A 16,688-nucleotide genomic window follows, 5' to 3' on the forward strand; every position below is an offset into this window, starting at 1 on the left:
TGGTATGCCACAACTGCTTTCTGGAAGAGCACTACTGAGAAGCCAGTTATCCCCCCTCCCAATCTAAAATTCCTTATTCATTCGTTTGTTCTATAGAGCACATCTGTTTACTTTCATCAAAATCAAACTCATTGACTCAGGCTAATTTTGATTTTACTATTTCTTAACATGGTTCTTTTCGATTTCAGGTATCCCACCTCTCTATTCACTATGCCTCATCCCCCTTCTCCCCCCAGCTGTCTGCAGAAATGGAAACAGGCACATGTTGAATTGATTTCTTGTTTTCTTATTTCTTTCTCCTCCTCTTTCATTTCTTCATCATTTGCTTTACATTATGGGAGTTTTCTTCATTATTTATTAAAATTTTCTTGGTCATATTTTCTATTTCAAAGATGTGTTTTCTGGAATTTTATTTCTTTAAATAGCATAATTTTGCTCCACAGATTTTGCTCTTTATCTGTATGAGGATGACAGTTTATTTTTTAATCTTCTTTTCCCTGCATTGTTTCTGTACCTTCTATGCTTATGCTACCTGATTTTTTTTCCCCTCTGTTCATTTTATTGGCCTTTGTCTTTTGTACATGGCCCTTCCTCAGATGTCTAGGGGATTCTTGGTTGTCATATTTGAGAGTGAGGTACTAAATGCCAAGCTCATGTGGCTGGAACTTATTGATGAGTGGGCTTCCCATAGGTTGAATAGGTAGGGACCTGTCCATTTTATAAGGGTATACCGAATGTCAATTATTACAAGTATTTTTCCTTGAATCAGTAGTTGCTTCAGAATAAACCTTACAATTACCTTGAGAATATTAGCTTAGCTGCCATTACCTGGGAGCTGAATGAGGAAGGGGCCTGCAAGTCTGTAGTTAGTATGTTAACTTTCAGTTATCCCCATATTTTCCTTCTGGTGCCTCATCCCTGCCTTGCTGTCCTTGAGAACAGAGTGGGTAGGGGTAAGTGTAAAATTTCTTAGCTCAACCAATTGTCCTGTTTTCAGTCTACCTCAAACATCTCCCTTCACAAATTCCCAATATGTGCAATTTCTAATCCTTTCCAGGGTTCTCTGTGCAGACAAGTTTGCTATTGGTTTCCACCCCTGTAGACTTCAGTTTCAGCTTTTTGTGGTTGGTGAAGTCCTTATCACTGTTCCTGCACTCCCAGGCATGGTGACTCTTCTTGATTGCTGCTGTCTCTTTTCTTGCTCTTTTTGTCATTTTAGTAATGTTTCAAGGAGTGGAGACAAAAGGTTCAGTCTGCCATGTTTAACTGGAAATATGCTTTGACTTTTCTTATCTTGGTAAATTTCCCCACGTTCATCCTTTGTACTGTATATATTATTAATATAGTATAATTTTCACTTTTGTAGCCTATCTAGTTATTTTACCTCTGATTACATTTTGTTTAATCAATTACATTTTCTTTCACAGTTAGAGCACTTTTTTCATTTAGCATATTTGATAAAAAGTATTAAAAATGAGCCTACATTTCTTCTAGAACTAAAGGTGTTTGATTGTTAACGCATTTGTATTTTCCTTAGAGAAAGAGTATCTCATAGTGCTGCAGTTTTATTTTTGCTTTCAGAAGAAATTACTAGTTCATCTTTTCTCTCAGATTATCGATGCCATTTAGATGTAGAAGTTTGGTTTTAGAATGCTAATTTGTGACGTCTGTTAGAGAATTGCATATTAGAGTCCTTTGCCTAGGGAATTAATAGTTTATTTATTAAATATAACTTCTTGGGAGCAGGCATTCCAAATAATATTTATCACTTATGGAAAAAACATCATAAAATAAGAAAATATGAATAAATGGAATGTGAAGTTCTTAAATAATTTTTTAAAATGTTGCAGCATTGTAGTATTTTCATTAAGCAGACTAAGGTTAATTGCTTTTATATTTTATAAAAATGAATGAATTAAGGGTTTTTTGTTAAACAGAGGAATCTTTTGTTTCGGGACATAGAATAGCATGGGTATTTGCTAGTTCATTAACAACGCTTGGAGGGTTACTTCTTCACGTAATCTGAAATTGTATCCCCCACTCCAGCATAACTTTGTGCCTTTGTCCTGCTTTACCTTTCTTCAAAGTACTATCATTTCTTGACATTATATTTATTTATTGTCTATTTTCATCAGCTAGATTAGGGCCTTTGTTTTATTCGTTGCTATATCACGTGAGTCTAAAACAGTGCATGGCACACTGAAGGTGCATAATAAATATTTGTTAAAGGAATGAAAGATTAAACATTTTCAGTTTATAGGAGAAAGCATGCCGAGTTTCAAGTAGAAATTGAAACTATTTGAAATAGTTCATGAGTTATAAAGGAAAGCATGCAATTAATTACACTGTAGTCATTAGTTACTTACTGATTTGGATTCCAAGATCCTCATAGCTTTCTGTTTTGTGCTGCATACACCTCCTCCCCATTTCAAAAATATCTCAAGAGTGAGGTTCATTTGGAAGGTTTCATGCATTTTGACAGTTTTATGGGTTGGAGAGTTACAGGATTTTCTTTTGAAAGACACACCTATAAGATGCCTCTCTAATTTTCTTAGCTGGATGAAAAAGAAAGTCGGCGTCTATTCCAACAAATCCTTTCTGGTGTGGATTATTGTCACAGGCATATGGTGGTCCATAGGGATTTGAAACCTGAAAATGTCCTGCTTGATGCACACATGAATGCAAAGATAGCTGATTTTGGTAAGGAGATTTTTATAGCTTTTATATTCATTGTGTTTAATGAACATCAGTAGCGTTCTTCAGATAGTTTTTACTTTTATGTCATACAGTAGGTATCCCAAAATAGTATATCCTCACCATTTTGTCTATGAGCATACAAAAAGGAGAAAAGATAAAAAATTCTCTTTTCTTGCTGTCATGCCTTTAAAACTGCATTTTATGACAGTAGGTAAAGAATTTAAGTTGGCTACATTAGAAACATCATTTGAAAACAGACTATTATTTGTAAAGTTAGCAATGTTATTTCCAGTGTTTTCTTGTGGAGCAAGTGTGGAGCAAGAGGTAAGACTGGAATGGAGTTATTCACATTTTGAAAGCCAGAAGACAAACTATATGAACACAATTATTTAAAAAAAATAAAAGTAAAAATTTTTAAATGATATAAAGGCATAATTTTAGCTTTGAGGAACTTTGTCAAAAAGTATTTATTTTTCCTTTATTTCTTAAAAATTGCCATTGACATTATTAAACCTAAGAAAAATGAGTCTATGCAACTCTTTTGCTTAGGTTCGGTTTAAACCAGAGGAGATTCTTATATTTTCCTCAGTTTTGAATTTTTTAGTTTTCATATTTGTATAAAATATACAATATTTTTGGGGTTCTTTTTGTAGCTATTATATTTCAGTAGTCATGATTATTTTTATAGAGTGCATTTTTGAGGAGGCAGAGGATTCTTTTGGAGTAAAAAGTATAAGAACTCTGATACTCAAAATTACTGTTTTTTTTTTTTTAAGAAAAGGGGTTAATAGAACCTTTGAAGTTTAATTTTTCTATTCATCTGTTCTACATTTTTTCCCCTAGTAAGTTCTGTATTAATAAAACTTAAACATGCCAAGTTTATTCTACTAAGCACAATAATCAGGAGCTTAATAGATACTCATTGAACTCCAACAATGCATTAATTTTAAATGCTGAACTGGATTACAAATTTTAGGGTACAAAGGCAAAATATTTTGGAACAGTAAAGACTAGGATTTTGTTGAAGCAAATAATAAAATGATTTATCACTTTAATGCAAACTTAGTGTTATTGTTTAATAGAGTATTGTTTTTAGTTTTGTCCTTGGACTATCTTGAGTAGTTGATTTTATGCATTTTCAGGTCTTTCAAACATGATGTCAGATGGTGAATTTTTAAGAACAAGTTGTGGCTCACCCAACTATGCTGCACCGGAAGTAATTTCAGGAAGGTAGTATCTGACACCACCCTCACCACCAACTTTGTAATTTTGTATTTCTCCTAGATTTTATTAGTCTATAATGTTGTATTTAATTCTAATGAAAGGAAAGACATTTAAAGCTTATTCTTTTCTCATCCAGAAAGTGTTCTAAGAATAAAACATTGTAGGTGAATAAGGATCAAGGCCTCCGTTTATAGAAAAGAATGTTGGTTTGCAAGTCAATGTTATATTAAAGTAGTTAGATAAGTACATTATTACTTTGACTTTCTTTCCCTGGTGGAGGAAATTGAAGGTTTAAAACTAGTAAGTTTTAAAGGTAGGTAACACACTAAACACTTGAGTAGTACAGAAATATCTAATAGTTAGATAAAGAGTTAAAAGTGAAATGTGTATCTTTAATTTTTCAAATAGATGGCATTTTGTAGTAGCTTTAGTTTTTATAAGATGTCTTGGGGAACTGGACTGAAGTATTGATAAAATATTCAGACTTAATTTATTTTGAGATTTCATTTTTTTAAATCTAGAGACTGCAATAATAATTCTAACCTCTCAAATTACTAACCATCAGCATTGAGAACATGAGGATCTTTGTATAGTGTAGCTTTTCAAATAGTTAGATGACTGAAAAAATTAATTTTTTAAGAGTAATTGTTCTTAACTATACCACTGAAATTGTAAACAGAGGTGTGTTTACTAGTTTTTATAATTAACTTTTAATAACTTTCACTCAAGTCACATTTCTTTGAATGTTTCACATAGTAATTGAAAGTGCAGAAATATTGTAGTATTTTCATAAGCTTGCTTACTTGGCCTGCTCAGGAAAACTCTATTTGTGTGAAGGCATTGCCATGAATGAGGCAGAAATATTTAATTTTAGATTTATCGAGCTTCATTATTATCTTTTTATATTAACTTAATGTTAAAAAATTTTAAAAAATTATTTGTGTTTTCTAAATTCTTTTGGTAAGAAAAAAATTCAGGATCTGGATACTGAGGCCAGTGTTCATTAAATAATAAAAAGAAATGTATTGTAATTATACATGTATGCAGTGGGCCATTGCTGATATGTAATTTTTCCAGTTTGGATAAGGTCTTTCTGAGAGGTTTGGTTGAATGGAACCTCTTACAACCTTTATTTTAAAAGTAGTTTTTATTGATCAATTTAACAATTCACTTGATTAATTTAATTTAAAGAAATCCTTCTCATGTCTCCACCTCTTTACCTTCCTAAGTAGCTGGCAGAAAAAAGTCAATTTCCACCCACCTCTCTAACTGGGATTAGCCAGTAATCCCAGTTCCAAGCATTTTTTGGAACTCTGATGGAAAGAAGCCTAAAGAGAAAAAAAATAAAAGAAATCCTTCCTCTGAAGCCAAACTTTGAATTGATTATCTAACTAGTCTGCAACTAGCTAAGTCAGTGTTTTGCAAATAAGAGTTTAGAATCTTCCGTGAACCAGTTAGCTTGGCTTGCTTACAAGGTCTCAGACCTCTTTTACCTTGGTAGGAAATCTTGGTATTGGTAGGATCTCATGAGGACCATAGTAAGGTAGTCAGAAGAGAATTTTAGCTATGGTTTCTAACTTGAAAAATTCTTGACTTTTGTTTTCAAACATAATATTAATAGAATTAGTGTAGGGTCTTCACGTGTAGTATACAGCAGTGACTATAACCAACACATTCTGACTAATAATTATGAAGTATCCATATTTACAATTTTTGATTAATTCACTCTTAAGTTACTAGTGATTATTTAATCTAATTGGTATTTCCTATTACAGATTGTATGCAGGTCCAGAGGTAGATATATGGAGCAGTGGGGTTATTCTCTATGCTTTATTATGTGGAACCCTTCCATTTGATGACGATCATGTGCCAACTCTTTTTAAGAAGATATGTGATGGGATCTTTTATACCCCTCAGTATTTAAATCCTTCTGTGATTAGCCTTTTGAAACATATGCTGCAAGTGGATCCCATGAAGAGGGCCACAATCAAAGATATCAGGTAACAAAGTGACTTGGACATTACCAGATCTCATACTATCAATGATACAAGTTAAGTGAAAGAAAAAGTTGCAGGACAGTATGTACAATGTAATTCCATTTTTAATGTTTAAAAATATAGATACATTTATTTATTTTATTAATAGTGTATAGACATATTTATTTATTTTATTTTGGTAAATACACACTGAACTGGCTATGTAGGGAAGTAGGATTGATGGGAAGGATAGTGCTTTCACTTTTAACTTATACATCTTTATTTTGAACAATGTTGTATGAATATTATATTACTTTTTAAAATAACTAATGAAAGATGAAAAGGATGTTGATAGGATGTTGTATTTTGTAGTGGTTTTTAAGGATTTTCTGTAGTGTGCTTCATATTTTACTTTCATGTATTCTCATTAGGATTAATACTTTTTAGTAGTAAATTTGTGTGTTGCTGTTTGAATTCTAATCTCATGAATTACTGTATTTCCTTTTCATCTCAAGGAATAGAAAATTTTAATTTAGTCAATGATTTTTTTTTGTAATAGTATGCGTTAAATCACATTTGAAATTGCTGTTTTATAGGTTTCATATGGCAGGTCATGATTTTACCAACAGGGGAAAAGGACAAATCATTCTCTAAAATTTATGTGTTTTAAAATATTTAAGTGAGAGAGCTTTTTCCTGGGGTTTACCTATTTTTTATTTCCAATTTTAAATGTAGTGTGTCACAATTGGAAAAGGCCTAGGAAACACCATAATCAAAGAAGAGAACTAAAATGCTCTCTAATTCCATCACCCGGAAGATAATAATTATTCTTTTGGGTGTTTTCCTTGCTTGGTGTTTTTAGTTTCAGCATAGTTTTTGACATAGTTCTGGTCAAACATATCCTTTTACATATGAAGTTTATATATCCTCATAACTTCAGTTCCTCAGTTCCCTTCATTTAAAATAAGAGAGTATTATTATCTTCACAGAGTAGTTTTGAAAATGAGGTGAGGAGATAAAGTATATGAAGAGTTTAGCTTAAACCTACCACATAGTAAGCACTCAGTGAATGGTACTTGTCTGTTTTTGTTGTTACATTTTATCAGAAGAGGATTATAATGAAGCCACAGAATATGTTCTCTTTCTGACTTGGAAATAGGCTGGTCTTTGTCATTTGTCATTTGTTCTAAAACTTCATTTAAATAAAGTGTACACATTTCTTGTTGCTACAGCACTGCTTTCTCCTTCTTAATCAGATGCAGGCTGGGGCATTTCCCCCATATATGCAATGAAAATCAAAACAGGAAAATCTCAGTTTAAAAAAGTGATAGTACTACATGAGTACAAATATAAATCAATTCATATCCTAAATTCTCCAAACTGTTATTTTCAGTCTCATCTCTATTTGGAATCCTCCTGACTCTGCTGTTTTCTCTCAGGGAACATGAATGGTTTAAACAGGACCTTCCAAAATATCTATTTCCTGAAGATCCATCATATAGTTCAACCATGATTGATGATGAAGCCTTAAAAGAAGTATGTGAAAAATTTGAATGCTCAGAAGAGGAGGTTCTCAGCTGCCTTTATAACAGAAATCACCAGGACCCTTTGGCAGTTGCCTACCACCTCATAATAGATAACAGGAGAATAATGAATGAGGCCAAAGATTTTTATTTGGCGACAAGCCCACCTGATTCTTTCCTCGATGATCACCATTTGACTCGACCACATCCTGAAAGAGTACCATTCTTGGTTGCTGAAACACCAAGGGCACGCCATACCCTTGATGAATTAAATCCACAGAAGTCCAAACACCAGGGTGTAAGGAAAGCAAAATGGCATTTGGGAATTAGAAGTCAAAGTCGACCAAATGATATCATGGCAGAAGTTTGTAGAGCAATTAAACAATTGGATTATGAATGGAAGGTAAGAAAGAACAATCTGTTTATTAGCACATTTGGCAAACTTTTAGTCTATAAAATGTTTTATAGAATTACTTTTGACTTTGTTTTTGTCCATACTGTATGCTAGGTTGTAAACCCATATTATTTGCGTGTTCGAAGGAAGAATCCTGTGACAAGTACATACTCCAAAATGAGTCTACAGCTATACCAAGTGGATAGCAGAACATACTTACTGGATTTCCGTAGTATTGATGGTAGGTACATCACAGAAAACAATATAGTTGACATATTAGACCTTGTTAATTTAACTTGGCTTTTACTTCTTTGATTTTCTTGAAGCTTCTTGAATTGTCCTAGTAATTGACTAGCAAAAAACATAAATGTGAGATTTTGTGCCTTTGTGATATTACCATTTGTGAAACTTAGCATTCTTATAATCTTATAGTGTATTGTCCTTTTAAGATTATCTTCTTGTAAAGTCCTTAAAGCCAGATGCAGTCTGATCCTAAAGTGATAGTTTTTGCCACATTTCTGTTTTTTGGCATGGTTCATCTTGGTAAGATAAAATATCTTGTTTAGAAATAAATGTTAACTTTTCTGTAAATTTTTATTATCAAATATTTTTTATATCTGATATTTATAAAATTTTTGATATCTCATTTAGGAATTAAAGTAGCTTAAATACCTTTCAGAGGTGAGTGACAAGGCATTGTAAATAGATTTTACTAGTAGCTTGTCAAGGAGTTATTTGCCAAGTAAGGCATCTTGCAGGGGTTTGAGAGTTTTTGTACAGTTTAAGGATTTCTGCTTATTTTCTCCTTTAAACGAGCTTTTTCCTCCCAGCCTGACACTAGTAACATAGTCAGAGGTATGTATTCTTTTTATTTTTGTGAGCATTACATAATTCCAATTTTATTTATCTTTCAATAAAGTGTTCTTAAATAATCACTTTTATTTGGAATGTACTATGTAAGAATTTAGGACTAAAACATTGTATGTTCAAGATAATTATAATTAGTTGAAAGTGACATAACCTAGACTACTGTACATATTTCTATTTACTTACAATCATAAGCAATCATAGGCAACCTGATGATAAAAATCACTGAAATATTTAAAATTTTAAGGTACATATTTTATTTGGTTATCAAAGTAATGACCCTACTACTATATAAAATCTTAGAGTCCCTCCTCCTTGAATTTTATTAAAGAAATTCTAAATTGCATTGAATATTATTTTACTATTTTAATTGTTTGAAAATGAAAATCTATACTTTGAAAATATATCTCTGATCACCATTATGTATAGTTTGCCAGAATATTCCCTCAATTATTTAGATTGGTTGAGGTAAATTAATTGCAGAAGGCAGATAGTTTTGTTTCTGTTTTTCTTTTTCAATAGGAAAATTACTCATATGCCAAGGTATGTAAAAGTAGACTATAAGAGACTTCTAGTGAGTGGTGCAGTACCATAACATGGTTTGAAATTTACATTAATTCAGATTTTCCATGCATATATACTCTCAACCATAACTTACCTTATCTATTAAAAAACCTGATGAAACACACTCAACTCATAATTCAAATACATATTCTTTTTCTCTTCCCCAGCATTATAAGAGGGTGTAGCTGTATATATAAATATTCTCTCACAACCAGAGCCTTTAATTAAATACAAGTTTATGGCAGTTCTTCACTGGCCAAATCAATTAAGATATATTGACACTTTTGTTCATCTAGGATTGTATGGAATTATTAGATGAGATTAACCAGGAATTTGTTGTCTTCTTTATAAACTCTAAGATAGTACCTACATAGTATCAGAACGACACAGGTTTGAGCTGTGCTATGTTGGCCAAATCTGTTGGCCTGCTTATCATTATGTGCAGATGGTATTTATCTGCTAACACATACTAATGCAGTTTGACATATGAAATGGTTGTTATTTCTCATTTATTTGGATCTATTTTACAACCTGAGGTGTATTAGCACCTGATTTACCAACTGAATGACCTTTCACGGTTTTTATATTGTGTTCCCAACTTTAGTTTTTCCTTGCTTTTTGTTTATTGAAATTGTTGTTCTTTTATGGGATCTTAAATCAAGTATGAAAGGAGAGAGGTTGAAAAGCCATGACATGAGAGTTAGGAGACTTGGGTTCTAGATTTACCTCTATATAGTTTTTATCTACAGCAAGACACCAACTTCTGGGTGTTTATGTTTTCTTATCAATAAAATGAGATAGATGATTATGATTTCCACAATTACTTCCAAATTTTAAGTGCATTTATTCTATGATTTTAACGCAGAGGGATTCATTTTTATTGCTAGGGAAGAGTGTTTATTAAGCTCCAATTTTATTGAGCTTGTAATCTGGGGTTGCAAGATTGATGAGTAACTGAATACTGTACCCAACCTTGAATAACCATGAGAATATATACTGTGTATAAAAAAAAAAAGCAAGTGGTTTGACACTGTATTTTAGAAGGTATTAAACATAAATGTGCTCTTGATAGCTGGTCAGCAATCTCACTCAAAGAAACAAATTAAATACTATTAAAAATTTTAGAGGGCATCATGGATTATAATACATAGAAATTTTTTTTACCCAGATGAAATTACTGAAGCCAAATCAGGGACTGCTACTCCACAGAGATCAGGATCAGTTAGCAACTACCGATCTTGCCAAAGGAATGATTCAGATGCTGAGGCTCAAGGAAAATCCTCAGAAGCTTCTCTTACCTCATCTGTGACCTCACTGGACTCTTCTCCTGTTGACTTAACTTCAAGACCTGGAAGTCACACAATAGAATTTTTTGAGATGTGTGCAAATCTAATTAAAATTCTTGCACAGTAAACCTAAAACTTTGCTTATTTCTTTGATAGCAATAAGCATGCATAATAAATCATAGCCAAATGCTTCCATTTATAATCAAGTTATATGTAATCATAACTGAGGATTAGCCTTTTGGAATGCAATTTGCACAAGGATCAGAAATGATTAGTAGTTCAAAGCCTAATGTGCAAAAATGGATTAAGATAACTTTTCATCATTCAGTAGACATTTAGCATAATATAACATACACAGTAAATTACAGGTTTCTCAGGCTCACTTGATTTTTGGTATTTTATATTTAGTGTATACAGGGCTTTGTAGAATATTAATTTACCATAAAGGCCTTCATAGATTATTACATGTTGATGTATTTTATATTTGTTTCATACATTTATTCAGTGAATACTTGCCTAGAATCCTAGAGACCTTTATATGTGATTTTGTTTCCTGGGTTCCTTAACTTCTTAAATAGCAAGTATCTTTCCCAGAGTAGGGTCAGTCTGGATGACTCATCCATATCATCCCCTTTAATATTCTATAGTTCATGAAAAGTTGTATCAAAGATATTAGACACAATTAAAGTCTTTCTTTAGCTTGTAAGTCCAAAAAAACACAGAACTTATGTATTCAGATACTCTAGGCACAAGTTTTAATCTTACATTTTGTCCCACTATATTCTATATATAAATTGCTCTTTTTATCACAAGAGCTGAATTGCATATACTATAAATCATGATTGTTTTTGAATGTCAAATTCTGCTGCTCATGTCAGTATTGAATGTATGCAAAAATTTGTAGTCATTCAGTTATGTATGTTTTAAATTGATTCAGTGCACAGAAAGAACATCTCTTACAAAATTGTTCAAATGCTCAAAGAAGATTTTCTCTCAAAATTGTATTATGAATATTTTTAAGAACAGAAAAATTAAAAGGCTACAGGGTGATCACGTGTGTATCTAACACTTAGGTTCAACATTTGTTAATATTTTGCCACATTTACTTTCTATCTGTGTGTACAGATATAGTTACATATATATGTGGATATATATGCTTTTTTTCCCTCTGAACCACTTGGATGTTGCTGACATACCCTTCAACACTTCAAGCATCTAAAAATGACATTTTCCTTAAAAAAATACCATTGTAAAATGAATAATTCCCTAATGTCATCTAATCATGCACATTTATATTTCCTCAGCCATAGCTGGTTATTTCAAACCAGGATTCAATTGATGTTTACACATTGCATTTGGTTATGTCTCTTTAGATATGACATTATTATTATTTTGATAAAATATGAAACAAATTGGTTAGTTCTTCTAAATGGTCACATTTGTTTTGGATTTTACTTCCTTTTTAAAAAGCATAATGGGAACTGCAGTGATGCTTAATCTTTCTAAGCTCTCATTTATAGTTATATTCTTTTACTTGCTCTTATTAACAGCATTACATTAATAGGTGTAAACGAAGATTTAGTCAAATCAGATAAAATGGGTATCATGTGTATGCTAATAAAAAATACTGTGTCACCCATAATTGCCTTATACTATTTTAACTTCAAAAAGTTAATTTTTTTGTATATTAATCATTTTTCCATTGCAGCAGAGCTGTCTTTTTTCCTTTTAAGATTTTTGTATTATAGGATTGTTTTTGGCAAATACAGTGAGCACCTATATAACCAGACAGTAATGTACTCAAATGTCATGATAGTTTGTATAAATACTCACTGTAGTTGTAGATTTGGCTCCAGCACCCCTAGAAACAGACACTGAATTAAAAAGAAAAATCTTCCTTGTTTTTGTTGAGTTGTTCTATTCAAATTAGAATCGGAGAGCTGTAGAAAATGACAGGAGTTCCTTTGAAATCTAAGTTCAAAACTGTATTTATAACTTGTGTGGCCCTCTGTTTTGGGGATATTGATTTCATATAGGTTCTGTAAATGCAGCATTATGTTCCTGATGTTAAGAACAGAAGACTGTATTTTTAAAGTTAAAGATTTGTATATAAAACAAAGACATCATTGTAAAGTCTTTATAAGCTATTGTGGGAGGGGGAAGCAAAAGGAGGAACCAATTAAATAGGACCTTCTAAAAATTGTTAATTTTGTATACTTTGCTTCTTTTTAAGTTATTGTGATTCCTTTTAGTTACTGAGTTTTATTTTGAAGATACTTAAATATTGCACTTGTACAAATAGTATGATAAATGCACAGACTATTGCAGTAAATTCTTTTTTAAGTTGGTATATTTGAAATGACTTTTGGTTGTGTATGTCAAGGTTGTATCAGAATTTTCACAAGTTTATTGTTGTTTGCAAATTCTTACTAAATGAAGGTATAAAGCAGTCAGTGCAAATGATTTTTAGTTTTTTTTATTATCTTTTCAGCAATTAATATTTTTTGTGATTTTATGCAACCATATTTTTACTTTGTCTTGACAACTGAAAGATGTATAAGGTTTTTGCCAGAAATGTACTGTATACATAGTTTTAAATGTAACAGATTTTACTGATATGTAAAAAGTTTGCCATTAAAATAGATGATTTCTCACTGAGAGGGAATTTTCTACCAGGTTGGGGGACATGGGAGCTTAATATATCTAATTTAAAATAATTTCACTGAAATAAACTCCATTGCTTTTACTTTGATTATATTTTCTCTTCAGATACTTTTGTAGTTTTTCAGAGTTTTAAATGATTTTATACAAAAAGTCTTGGCCTCTTAAAATGTTCAGTAGACTGTGCCTACATGCAGAACTCCATCTTTGGAATGAAAGAAAAATGTGTGTTGTTTAAATCTTTTCCTTAACTCTTTCCATTGCCCCCATTCACAATAGAAATCTTTTTCATTATGACTTTAGTCAAGATGAATGAATTCTACTTACATAAGTAAATTAATTGGTAGTAGGGTAGAAATCAATCTTTGTGGTACAATATTTGAGATGTGTTCATGTATGTTTTGACTGGAGTATTTAAGCATACAGTTTCAAATACTTTGTTTTAGAAAATGGGCGATAAAAAATTTTCATCTGTTGATGTGCTTAACTTTGTTAACTTTTGGGAAAACTAATGAAAAAAAGAAAAAAACTCTTCTTGCTCATGGCTGACTATGCACTTTTTTTAAAACAATGTGCCTAAATATAAAATACAGTGCTTGAACAAACTTTAGTACTCAAAACATTGTGATTTTTCTCTGAACTAAATTAGTTTTGATTTCATCATTTAACTAGCCGAACAAATATTTTAAGGTATGTACATTTAAAGTAAAGCACCTATCATTTATCCTTGGCTGCTAACAGTGGATTTGGTTAGAATTTCAGTACTGTTAGAACTCAATTAGTATGAAATCTTACATTGTTAAGCAGGGCTTGTGTTAGATGGTCAGCATTCTAAATCTTTATGAAGTAGCATGATTATTGTAACAACAGTAAAAAGGAGTATATGAATAGCACATAAGGTTTTTTTTTTGAATTTTCAATTTTTTTAAAATTTTTTATTAAGGTTTGATTGATATACACTCTTATGAAGGTTTCACATGAAAAAACAAGCACATAAGGTTTTTTAAGGAACTTACAAATTGCTTTACAGTACTCTACAAAGTTGTACAAGAAATTTTCTTATTTGAAAAACCAATATTGAAACTGTTCTGTGTGAATACCAATAAATGTTAAGTATGACCAATTTAGAGGGTTTCTAGCCACTTGGAAGATGATCATGTTGTCTATAAATACATAGCATGGGAAAAGTATTAAGTATGTCAATAGAAATATCAAGATCATTGACCAAAGTAAGTAGGGAAGTAGTGAGTGAAGTGTGAAAACTTAGTGTTGAGAGATAACCTTTACCACAGGAGAGCAGCAGATCAAGGTTATTTGGGAGATTTAGGAAAAACCCCGAGGGAACAGCTTCAAGCACCATTTAATTATTCACTCTGCAAACTGGATCCCCTCAGAGAGCTTTACTTAAGCACTACAAGTGTAACCATAAGATGTCAGTCATGTTCTGAGTGTCTTGTTAGGGAGATACTTTTTAAGGACTGTTACAGAGTACAACATATACAGAAAAGTGCACAAATCATAAATATTTGGCTGTGAATTTTCAGTGCTTCAGGTGTACAGTGAACATAGCCACATAAACCTCTTCCCCAGTTAAGAAACACTATCACCAGGGATCACAGGAGACAATCTTGGCGGCAGGCTACCACAATCATGCATTGATCATTTTCAAAATATTGGTTCACTTATGCAGCTCTTACAAATGTTGATGCGTTTAATCCAGCAATACAAATAAAAGTCACATGTGATACCACCACTGATCTCATCAGAAGTCTGGAAGTGTTGGGAAACTCAAGATCATTATGGCAAATTCAAGTTTTTCAAAATCATAATTTTTGCCTAAATTCTCGAATTTTATCATTGGCAACACTTGTTTTTCTTTAAGTAACAGGCTTCCTTGGTTCATTTTCATGATAAGGCCTGTCAAATACCCAAGCCCGAATAATCAGCTCTGTCAGTCATTCTTCTAAGTAACAGTTGTATTCCACGAAAAAGGTATCTATTTCAGCTTATAATGCAGTCACACGAGCTTTTATGGAGACATCATACTTCATTTCACAGAAGTACTTTGAGTATTTCCCATTTTGTCAAAAAGAATATTAAAAAGAACTGTACTCAGAAATCATTTTAATAAAATAATTCTGACTGCTTCATCAGGGACATTCTTGAGTGACCGTGCTTCGGGTGGGGGGTTACTATGAGAGAATAGTGAAGAATGCAATGACTGCTAGTACCGTTTGGTATCATTACCTTGATTCCTGCTGAACTGCCAGCGGTTTTACCTTCCATTGCTATTCCACTGCCAGTGTAAATGTCAATACTGTGAAAACGCTAAATATCTTCATTTTAGTATGAAAATAGTTTTGGCTTTGAAACAGTCTTGGAGGCTCTCAGGGGTCCGGATGATCGCTTTGAAGAATCATTGGTGCACATCAGCGGTTCTTAAAGGGGCGAGAAGGTGGGTGGCGGGGTAAGTATGTTTCTGCCAGAGACATATGGCAATGTTTGGAGACGTTTTCGGTTGTCACAACTGATGGTGGTTGGGGGTAGTAGATGCTAACGGCATCTGGTGCGTAGAGACTAGGTATGTTGCTAAACACCCTACAGCCGACAGGACAGCCCCCTTCCAACAAAGAATTAGAAATATTACAATCCTGAGGCTGGGAGAGCACAAGATAGCTACAATGATAACAATCTGAATATTTCAATTTCCTAGACATTTCCTCTGTTACATTCCCTCTTCTGGGTCCAATTTGTTTTTTCCTTTGTGAAGCCTACATTTCAACCCCAGGCCTCCCTGATCTGCTCCAATGAACCTTTTTCCGATCGGGTTTTGCCTCTGTCCTTCGCGTCCGGCAGCCTCATCAGGCTGTAAACTCCTTAAGGGGAGACCGAATCTCAACGCTCGGAATTCCGCCCAAATCGCTCTACGCCCGCCGCCTCTGCTTTACCTGCAGACTGTCGTGTGGTTTGGCCGCGGCCGTTTCGGTCAGCGCGCAGCTCAGCCTGCGCGGCCGCAGTATCCCTCACGCCCGGCACTCCCAGCTTCTGCCAGAGGGCGCTCTCAGCCCGGATGACTCCGACTACAAATCCCAGAGGGCAATGGGGTGGGGATGGCCCGATGGTTTCTGAGATTTGTGGTTCCAGGGAAGGGACTGGCTCAAGATAAGGCCTCTGAAAGTCGCCCAGTCCCTGCCCGCCTGTCTGGACTATTCGGATGCCGCTAGTTGGTCAACCCGTTTCTTGGGGAACCGGGCACCTAATGAGGCGGGCCGGTAGGAGAGCGGCATAACTTCCGCTTCCGGTGGACATAGGGCAAGGGGAATCTAAACACGACATCAGGGGAGTGGTCACCGGGGCTATCTGGTCTGTGGTGGAAGCCCGAGGAAGAGGAGGAAATTTACGCTAGTGGGTCTTGTGGTTAGGGAAGAAAAGAGGTCAGAAGTCGGAATTGAGACCCATCGGGGGTGTGGCAGAGACGGTACACTAAGGTCGGTCT

General features: G+C 33.5%; 2 protein-coding genes across 5 annotated transcripts in view; both read left to right on the plus strand.

Moving 5' to 3' along the window:
- PRKAA1 (protein kinase AMP-activated catalytic subunit alpha 1) overlaps nucleotides 1–13,283 on the plus strand; it is a 29,454-nt gene extending 16,171 nt beyond the window's left edge. For all 4 annotated transcript variants that reach the window (XM_073236731.1, XM_073236740.1, XM_017678091.3 and 1 more), the window contains 6 exons: nucleotides 2,556–2,700; nucleotides 3,840–3,927; nucleotides 5,697–5,921; nucleotides 7,337–7,823; nucleotides 7,929–8,055; nucleotides 10,414–13,283. In XM_073236731.1, the coding sequence (XP_073092832.1) occupies nucleotides 2,556–2,700; nucleotides 3,840–3,927; nucleotides 5,697–5,921; nucleotides 7,337–7,823; nucleotides 7,929–8,055; nucleotides 10,414–10,658 (1,317 nt within the window). In that variant the 3' untranslated portion in view covers nucleotides 10,659–13,283. The remainder of the gene's footprint in view (nucleotides 1–2,555; nucleotides 2,701–3,839; nucleotides 3,928–5,696; nucleotides 5,922–7,336; nucleotides 7,824–7,928; nucleotides 8,056–10,413) is intronic.
- A 3,263-nt stretch (nucleotides 13,284–16,546) lies between these two features.
- TTC33 (tetratricopeptide repeat domain 33) overlaps nucleotides 16,547–16,688 on the plus strand; it is a 58,992-nt gene continuing 58,850 nt past the window's right edge. Inside the window, exon 1 of the mRNA XM_037023589.2 lies at nucleotides 16,547–16,680. The gene's annotated coding sequence lies outside the window, so the exon portion shown is untranslated. The remainder of the gene's footprint in view (nucleotides 16,681–16,688) is intronic.

The sequence above is a fragment of the Manis javanica genome, chromosome 1 (assembly GCF_040802235.1).
Source record: "Manis javanica isolate MJ-LG chromosome 1, MJ_LKY, whole genome shotgun sequence".
NCBI lineage: Eukaryota > Metazoa > Chordata > Mammalia > Pholidota > Manidae > Manis > Manis javanica.